The sequence below is a fragment of the Suricata suricatta genome, chromosome 13 (assembly GCF_006229205.1).
Source record: "Suricata suricatta isolate VVHF042 chromosome 13, meerkat_22Aug2017_6uvM2_HiC, whole genome shotgun sequence".
Classification (NCBI taxonomy): Eukaryota; Metazoa; Chordata; class Mammalia; order Carnivora; family Herpestidae; genus Suricata; species Suricata suricatta.
The window spans coordinates 65,053,629-65,063,495 of NC_043712.1; the positions used below are offsets into that span (position 1 = coordinate 65,053,629).

The 9,867-nt window shown below is 41.0% G+C and overlaps 1 protein-coding gene across 7 annotated transcripts in view; it reads left to right on the forward strand.

The window, feature by feature from the left end:
- Positions 1 to 9,867, forward strand: part of TUT7 (terminal uridylyl transferase 7) — a 59,080-nt gene that overhangs the window by 26,250 nt on the left and 22,963 nt on the right. For all 7 annotated transcript variants that reach the window (XM_029921033.1, XM_029921034.1, XM_029921028.1 and 4 more), the window contains exons 14-19: positions 293 to 443; positions 1,619 to 1,705; positions 2,286 to 2,386; positions 4,034 to 4,091; positions 8,663 to 8,766; positions 9,380 to 9,469. In XM_029921033.1, the coding sequence (XP_029776893.1) occupies positions 293 to 443; positions 1,619 to 1,705; positions 2,286 to 2,386; positions 4,034 to 4,091; positions 8,663 to 8,766; positions 9,380 to 9,469 (591 nt within the window). The remainder of the gene's footprint in view (positions 1 to 292; positions 444 to 1,618; positions 1,706 to 2,285; positions 2,387 to 4,033; positions 4,092 to 8,662; positions 8,767 to 9,379; positions 9,470 to 9,867) is intronic.

Below are 9,867 nucleotides of genomic sequence, written 5' to 3' on the forward strand. Positions count from 1 at the left end.
GGAGTTGGTCTTCCACTCCGGGACCACCGCTCCGTCTCCTGCCCTCCTTAGACCCTTGGGAGCTTGCATAGGCGACAGGGAATGCCGTTGGGAGTGGAAATGACCGCCTTTTACTCCTGAGTATCCTGTAAGATGTCCCTGTCGCAAATAGTTTGGAGCAGCCACAAGTTATTTTTATTCCTTTGGAAAGTCAGAGTAGGATGTGGGACTTTTGAGAAAATGATTCAGGACTCCTTTATTTGCCAAATAGAGTTGTAATGAAGTCTTGGTTTGCTCCCCTACCTTCCCATAGTCTCCTACAGTCGTGTGCAGTTTATGCAAACGAGAAGGTCATCTCAAGAAGGACTGTCCCGAAGACTTCAAAAGAATTCAGCTGGAACCTTTGCCGCCACTGACACCCAAATTTTCAAATATCTTAGATCAAGTTTGTATCCAGTGTTATAGTAAGTTATTAACACTTCTTTTTATGTGTCAGAATGTTGCGTTGGCAACTCTGACTCTAACCTGTTAGTCCCATCCCGGGGACCAAGTCTGTCCCATTCTCTGTGTGTCGTACCTGTTCTGGCTGAGATGTGCAGCAAATAATTGTTGAAGGAAAAACAGGAGAGAAGGAGAATCTTTTAAGTCTTGCTGTTGGAGCACTAGCATTCCCAACTGGTGTTCCTTTAATGGTTTTTCCAAGCAGTTAATAGTGTTTCATGACAATTGGTGCCTGGGCTGTTCATTCAGTTAAGCATCAGACTCTTGATCTGAGCTCAGGTCATGATCTCAGGGTTGTGAGTTCAAGCCCTACACCGGCCTTGAAGCCTACTTAAATAAAATAAAACTTCGTGACAAGAAGTACTCCATAGGCCAAGTAGGGAATGAGTCTATCCTCATTGGAGGTGGGGAGGGGAGTGGGCCAAGAGATTTACAGGGCATATTAGCATAATAATTTTCTCTAAGAAATGTTCTAGTGAAAAACCTATTTAACTCTTTATTGCAACATTTCCAAAATTTGAGCATGATATACTTTTTAATTAACACTAATTAATAGCTCCCTAACAGCCTTTGAGGAACACCAGTTTGGGGAGGCACTGGTATAGTGAGGGTTAACGTTCCACAAAGGAGAACCATTTAAAGGAGAGGCAGGGGACTGAATAGGAGCGTGAAGAGGAGGATAATGCCTCACAGCACTCCATCCTGAGGTGTCTGTGCCCGAAGACACTTGTTCCCAGCCAGGGGGTTGGTCTTCTGTAAACCTTTTCAGCGGCTATAAACTATGAAAGGAAAACTAGGTTCCCCTTAGAAACATATGCACGTGCTCATAAAGGTTGTGTTCGCACTTCAGGAGAGCTCCCCGAAGACCAGCTGTATAGACCCCCGGGGTCTCTGAAACCTAGTAGCAGAACCACTGCACAAATCTGTTTCTATCTCAGGAGCGGTTCCTGGGGGCAGACTTTTTTCAAAGAAAGACGTCCTCTGTTTAACATTACTAATGCTGTCTACCGAGAAGACCCTTGAAATTTAAGCCTTTCTTTTTAACTTGTTAGATTTTGTTTTATAAAAAGTGTGATTTTTTTTCCCCCCCAAAGAATGTGAACAATCTTTGTTTCTGAATGTTTTCTATTTTAAACAGAGGATTTTTCTCCAACCATTTTGGAAGATCAGGCTCGTGAACATATTCGGCAAAACCTAGAAAGTTTCATAAGACAGGAGTTTCCAGGTAAATAACTTTTTACCTTTAAGAAAAGAAAGGTGTGTGACCTTCCTTCAGAATGAGTACATGTGCTTTAAGAGTACATTAACTTTGAGAATGAGAAAGTGATTTTGCAGGGACGTGGGGACAGGGCTTTGGTTACTTTGTGATAAACTTCAGCTGGTTTTTGGTCTGCCGCTTTACCGACGGAGAGGACAGCAGCGGTGGGGATTTCTCTGAGCAGATACCGCAAGTGAAATTTCGTTTCTTGTTATGCTTGAAGTCAAAGTTTGCGCCTCCGAAAGTGAATGTTTAGAAAGTAGTAACCTTACATTACTAAATATATTGATATGATCCACGTTCTCCTTGAAATGTCCTTGCCATTTAAGAAAAAAGTGGTACTTGGTAATCTTTCACACCATATACACATTGTATTTATTTAAAGTAAATTTTGAGAGAAAATAGTTTGTCACAAATACAGCATTATAATGAGATTGATGTAGGATAGTTAACAACTGGGCATTTTTGATTCATGTGAGGGCCATTTTGATCAGAATATGAAATGTATCCAGGTAATTAGTTACTACTTTTCGTCTATCCCCAACAGGAACTAAATTGAGCTTGTTTGGCTCCTCCAAAAATGGATTTGGGTTCAAACAGAGTGACCTCGATGTCTGCATGACAATTAACGGGCTTGAAACTGCAGAGGTACGGTGACCACATAAAACCCACATTTGCTGCGGCAGTGTGATTTCACAGTCCTGACCAGCAGTACAGCTTGGTATTTCCCACGTTTATCAGAGCGTACCATACGGAGTGTGCCATTTGGCACAGTCTCTGGTCAGATACTTAAGAAGCTTAGAGGTAAATGTGAGGAGCACCAAAGCTTGTATTTTCCGCCTACAGTACAAGCTAGCATTCGAAGTGACCCATGGGAACACGACAAAGCCAAACCAGCCCCCTCGCCCGGGTCCCTCCAGTGTAGCTCGTAGGCTGACTTTGCCACACACACCCATGTAAGACTTCTTGAAAAGTTTTGAGGAGGCAGGCAGGGTGGTTTTCTGAGATGTTGTTTAGCAGGCAGGCGAATGGGATACGATGATAAGCGCGCTAAACTTACAGTCAGAGACCAAGGTGCAGGACACACATGGTTTCATGAGCTCCGGAACATGTGGTCTTTGGTTGATAACCTGTAAAACGAAAAGGATCATCTCTGTTCCTCTTGCGCCTGGAGATTGTGTGCACATCAGCTTGGGTCACGCCTGTCAGGAGACCACAGACTAGGGCCCACGGGCTAAATCCAGCCACAGGCATGTTGTGTGAGTACAGGTTCATTAGAACACGGTCACACCCCTTCACGGCTTCTGCCCTCCCTCGATAACTACAGAGTTGAGTACTTGCAACAGGGTCATATGGTTTACAAAGCAGAAAAGGTTTGCTGGCCCTTGACAAATATGAAATACTGCATAAAGGTAAAAAGTCTAAGAAGTGCTAAGTCCCCTTTCTTTTTTTATTTTTAAGAACAGTCCAAACGCTGTATATCCAGATTAGTGATACCATTATCACTCAAGATCTTTTTGTCTTTCCTTATTTTCAAGTCTTTGTCTTCTGAGGATGTATCTGATTTGGGGAAAATAGCCAAAAGTTACCTACCCTAGTATGGTGAGTCAAGAGGATAAGCAAGATCGTGTCCAATATGTGGAATTACCTTATTGCACGTCGTCCATATTAAATTTTTACATGACTTTTAAACTAGCTTTAAGGGCATTTCTAAAGTAAAATTCCAAGTATGTTCTGGGATATGTATAACCATCAAAAGGGCTTAGGTTGTGAAAGGTCAGCCCACTGTTTTTTAAGTCTGATTGATTTGAAACATTGGTGTTTGCTGTATGACTTTGATTTGTGCATCACACAAATGTTTGCCTTGTGCTGTGGAGAGAGCATCTGCGCTTCATTGCTTCCCGCTGCAGTGCCGGTAGTGGGAGTGCAATGAAAGTCCACCCAGGATGAATCAGACGGGGCACAGGAGCTCCCGCTTCCTTATTCTGGCACAGAGGGCACTTCTGAGTAACATGGTTACAGAGGTGGAAACGGAGGTCCTCATGGTTCACACATCTCCGATTTCAGCCTTCATTGTGCCTCCAGAGACAACTAGTAAGTGAGAGCTATGGGGACCTCCTGTAACCTCAGGGTATCTCTTATGAATACTGACCAAAGCTTGCCTAAACGGGAAAAAAACCTATGTAGAATGGGTTGAAATTATTACCATTGTTTCTAAAGGTAATGGAAACTATCTGTAGCCAGGTTAGGAACCTGTCTTCCTTTTTCGATTCAGTATGTGCAATTTTGTTGCAGGGATTGGACTGTGTAAGAACTATTGAAGAATTGGCAAGAGTCCTCAAAAAACATTCAGGTACCTCTGCAAACTTTTTCCAAAAATATTTTTGTCTTATTTTAATGAGTGTTGTGCGTCCTTAGAATTCGTTACTGCCAATGAAACACTATAGTGGCTCATCTGTAGCATGTTTGCAATATTGGTGTCTTTAAAAAATTTTGTATGATTAAGCATAAAAGACCGAGGGACTCGGTGATCATTTGTGTGTATATTGTTGCCTGGCTCAGTTTTATTTCAAAACAGAGCATATACTGTACAGGCAAGAAATTTTGGAAGTTGTTTTGCCTTACTGACCTTGTATCACCCAAAGCGTGGGGGTTGCCGACAGTGTCATGAAGCACCTGGAAAGCACTGTGGGTTATGGATTGTATTTGTAGCTATGCTGCTCAACAACTGTATGCAACCCTGAGTGAGCCATTTAACTTTACTTGATCTCCTGCCATCAATAATTGAGAAAGCTGTAAAATGTATAGATAGATGCTATACATAGTGCACGGTGCTGACATGCCATTAACATATTCTTTAGCTGTCAGGGACAGCTGTGGCTGCTAGGAACAGTGAGAATCTTTTGTTAAAATGTGGTTCAGCAAATTTTCTGTTCTACAAGCGGGGAATGAAGGTGAACAAGATATCCATACCCTCACGAAACTTAACATCCATGTTCTGTCCATCAGAAGCTTTCTTTTATCTCAGCCAATAGTAGACTTAAGTTAACATCACGGGCAGACTGAGTTAACACATAGACACACAAACACACCGTGAGTGCTCTCTCCCCTTTTTGTTTTATATTCTTTAAATCCAGGAGTTTAAATAAAAAGGGTACTAGGTTACTTCAGTAAGATGATAATCCTAATTTTGGTTGATTTCCTCTGAAAGTTAAGCTGCAACATCAGTACTTTTTTTTTTGTATAACATACATTGATAATTGTTTTAGGTCATTAAAAATAAGCATTCCCTTCACTTAGGAATATTACCTCTAAAGATCATGAGCTTTTTAAATTATTTTGAAGATTATGCAAAGAAACTAAATTGCTAAGTTGCCACAATTATTAATTATTTAGTACTGAGCTAGATTTTGACTTTTCATTTTGAAATCATTTGAAACTTAAAGCAGCAAAAATTGTGTAAGGAACTCTGTATATCCTTCATTCAGACCCACCAGTTGGTAACCTTTTACCACATTCAGTTATCATTCTGTCTCTTCCTTGCTCACAATTTTCTTCTGTATCATTTGAGATTAAACTGCAGACATCATGTTTCTTTCACCTAAAGACAACAGTGCGTACTTCTTAAGAATGAGCCATTGTAAAAAAAAAAAAAAAAAAAGTCATTTTTAGGGGCGCCCAGCTGGCTCAGTCGGTAGAGCATGTAACTCTTGACCTCAGGGTTGTAAGTTTGAGAGGTTGTAAGCTTGTAGAGATTACTTAAAAATAAAATCTTTTTCCCTTTTCCTTTTTAAATGTAAAGCTTCTTTTTAATGTTTATTTATTTTATTTTGAAAGAGAGCATGAGTGGGAGAGGGGCAGAGAGAGAAGGAGACTCTTGCACTGTCGGCGCAGAGCCCAATACACGGGGCTCAAACTCACAAACCATGAGATCATGACCTCAGCTAAAATTAAGAGTCAGATACTAAACCAACTGAGCCACCCAGGTGCCCCAAAATCTAAGTCTCCTCAATTGTCTTATTGGGTGAAAAATAAAAATAAGTCTACAGAAGTCTTTTCCTTGGACAGTTTTCAGATCTTAAAAACAGGAAGGTAATCTCACAGACCATGTAACAATGTAAGGTAGTATTCATTTTTCAGAATGGGTCAGAAGCTACAATAAGTATTCGGTTAAGTTCTGAGTTCTGAGGAGAGAGAGGTTCTGGGAAAGAGTCACACAGGAGAGATTCATTCAAGAGATGGGTTCTGATCCCAGGGGACGATGAATATGATTCAAAAAGGATAGAAGAAGTCATTCCTATCAGGGCATGCGCCTGAGCCTGAGCGTTGCTGTAGTGTATCTTGGAGGGCTGGGGACATCAGTACGTTTAGAGAGGAGTTTCAAGTGGTGACTATTACTGTTTGAGGGAAAGTCTACTGATGTTTAGGAACCAGTGAAGTTTCTTCAAGAGAAGAGCAACCCAATAAAAACTAAGCTTTTTAGGCAGCTGGTAGAGTCTCCCAGGTCAGGTATAATCTAAGTGAATTCGGGGCAGAAGGACAGTAACCAGGTGCTAATGGCCCGAATACGAAAAAGATAGGAGAGATTCCCAAGGGGAAATTTCCTAGATTTGGTGCCTACAAGTAAGGTTCTGTCTGGGTACTTGGGAAATGGGAACATTTTGAGAGAACACCTTGTGGAGGTGTTTAGTTTGCCACGTAAGTATAATCTCTTAAGAGTGAAAAGTCCAGCAAGCAGTTAGAAATATGGAGTTGTCAGTCAGGACTGAAAAGAAAACAGGTTTGCATTGAAATCCTTGAAGAGAGAGACCAAGAATAAGACAGAATTCTAAGGGATCATTTGAGAGAAGTTAAGGACTAGGCCTTAATTTCTGTGGGTAGAAATTAAGACACTGAAAAGGAGCCATTGGACTGACAAGAACCAGGATGATATACTGATAAATCCTAGAGGACAGGCTGGTAATGGGCAACAGGGTCAAATTTGAGAATGAGAAGGAGATGGAGTAAAAGGCTATCTAAATTAGAGGCAGTGTAGCAGAGTTGCTGGTTTTAGATCTTGTCTCCCCACTTGTTGGCTATGTGTTCTGAGAAAGACAACCTCAGTACAAGTGCTCCACTCCTCATCTTCAAAGTAGAAGAGCAATGATAGGATTTAAGGTTAAGAAAAGTATAGTACATTTAAGTAGAGCATCTAACATACACCAGGTATTCAGCAGGTAGCAAAGTCAGTGTAAGGTAGAGTTCGTCTGTCTCCCACACAGAATTTTTTTTTCTGTAATTTCTTCTGTCATTTACATACTTTTTCCCTGAGCTCCGATCACTATGTATCTGCTCTCTAGATATTGCCGTTTACCTTTTTGAGAAAAAAACTCAAACTCTGTCTCAGAATGAGCTCCTCTTTCTCTTTACTGCCTTCCTTTTGCTGCATCCTCCACTATCTCCCCTTCCTTCTGAATCCACTTTCTTGGTCATTGACATTGACATCCTTGGACTCCCCAAAATGGGTAAAATGATCATTCGTTTGTCCTAGAATAGGTTCAGTAGAAATTTGGAGTTGTTCACACCCACATGTGGATATACTAGCTGCATATTCCTTTTTTTTTTTAATGTTTGTTTATTTACTTTGAGAGAGAAAGAGTGGTAAGTGAGGGAGGGGCAGAGAGCAAGGGAGAGTGAGAATTCCAAGCAGGCTCCATGCTGTCAGCCTGATTCAGGACTTGATCTCATGAACCCTGAGATCATGACCTGAGCTGAAATCAAGAGTTGGATGCTTAACCAGCTGAGCCACCCAGGTGCCCCACTAGCTGCATATTCTTAAGCAAGTTAATTTTCTGGGGCTCTGTCTTCCCATCTGTTGGGTGAAGGTGAATAGTCTTAGGAGGTAATGTTTGTGAAGGACTCTGGGCACTCAGGACCAGTACCTCATACTCTTAATAACCCTTCCTTCTGGCTTGCCCCCTCGCCCCTATCTCCACTTCCCCAGCCCATCCAGGAACACCTGCTCTCAGGCATGTCTTGATGCTCCTCTGCATCTCCATGGCAACATGATAGTTCAGGTTCAGGTCACTTTTTATAATGGTCACCCTGCCTTTCTTCTGGGTGCCTCCAGTCTGTCCATTGTCAGGGGCCTTGTCCAGATAGATATGGTCAGTGATTCTTCCCAACTTCTATGGTTCATTAAGTGTCTATTTGCCTCTGAGGATAATTCTTAGTAAGATATATGTTCTCTGTTTGGGCCCTTCCTGGTTTCTGCTCCATCTCCTGTCACTCATTCCTTTCCCTCAAGGTGACTCAGTAGCCTTCAAAATCCCATGGAAGTTCTCTAGCAAGCCTTTCTGCTTTAGGCATTAGCCTTGTCTGTAAGTACTTTTTCTTGCCTGCTAAATCCCCTCAGCTACCTCTGTTTTTACCTGTTGCCCTCCTTTTTCAAAGCCTCATTCAGGCAGTTTTCTCCTCTCCTACTGAAGTTTATTTCTGTTCTTTTACTTTCTTTTAGCTCCATGATGTGTAACTTTTATTTTGAGGATTCAGATGATTACCCTTTAGGCTTTTCTCTGTATCTGTATTAGATATAGTCATGTGAAGAGAATAGTTAGAGCTTGCCTAGTCCCAACTGTAGTAGTCTCTTCTGTTCTGGTGTTTATCAGACTCACAGCCCTGTACACATGCACATGATCCAGTGAGTTCCTGAGGACAGTGGCTGCCTCATTTATCCTTGGACTTCAGATATTGAGGTGTTTAACAAATACAAACTTTGCTAGAAGAGTCTTTCCAGATGTTTAATAACAGAATCGAATAGTCTTAGTGACTGCAGTGAAACTAGTCAGAGTTCGGTTTACATCCTCTTATTTGGGCACATTAACATAAGAACTGCTTATGGCCCCAGCTGCTGTATTTAACAATACTCTCTTATTCCCAACCTAGGTCTTAGAAACATCTTGCCTATTACAACAGCAAAGGTGCCAATTGTGAAGTTCTTCCATTTGAGAAGTGGTCTGGAAGTGGACATCAGTTTGTATAATACACTGGTAAGATTTTCTCCAGGCCTTTTCTTTAGGGAGATGAAGGGGGAATGAATGGCTCTTAATTTACAAAATATCAAGTAAAATTAAGCCATTCCTTTGATCTTATTCATTCTTTTCATTAGAAGTGCTTGCCATTTGCCTGGCAGTGTTCTGAGACTAGGGGTATAACAGAGATTTAAGTTAGTATTTATTCAAAATGAGGTCAGAGTGGTAGGTGCTTTCTGTTTGGCTTGAATTTTGTTTTAATTTTGGATTGTGTGTGTGTCTTTGGTCTTACAGTTGGTATCCTGCAGGCCTTTCTGGACACTACAGGCATTTGGTTTAAATAAAATCAGGGTGAAGTGCGGGATCCTTTCATCTACTTAGATGGGATTATTTCAATACCCCTTATTTCTAGGAATGTTCAGAGTGGGGACATTTTAACATGGAAGTTGTGAGCTCACATATCATTTATAATTATTATTTATAAGTTAATGAAGTTCATATTTGGGGGAAAAATATTAGTTTCAGTCTAAATGTCTTCAATCTAAAGAGAATTACTGTATAAACCTTTTCAGAATATTCCAGTTTAAATTTTTTTCTTCTGTTTGATAACTTACAATTTTCCTTTTAACAGGCCCTTCATAACACAAGACTCTTATCTGCTTATTCAGCCATTGATCCCAGAGTAAAATATTTATGCTACACCATGAAAGTATTTACAAAGGTGAGTAGGCTTCCTGCTGTGAATCATTAGGAAATTTCATTGCAACTTCAAAACTTCCTTTAACTACTTTGGGAACCCTACTGTGGCAGGCTAAAATTTTGTTGTCTTAAGTTTTACATGGAAAGAGCCTAAATGTCCATCACCTGATCAAGAAGATGTGGTATAGATATACAATGTAGTATTACATGGCACTGAGAAAGAATGAAATCTGGCCATTTGTAGCAAAGTGGATGGACCTCGAGGGAGTCATGCTAAGCAAAATAAGTCAGGCAGAGAAGGACAGAAACCATATGTTTGCATTCATAGGTCTAACAGGAGAAACCTAACAGGATGATAGGGAGAGGAAGGGGGAAGGAGAGCTGGGGAGAGTGAGGGACACAAAGCGGGAGGGGGAGTGA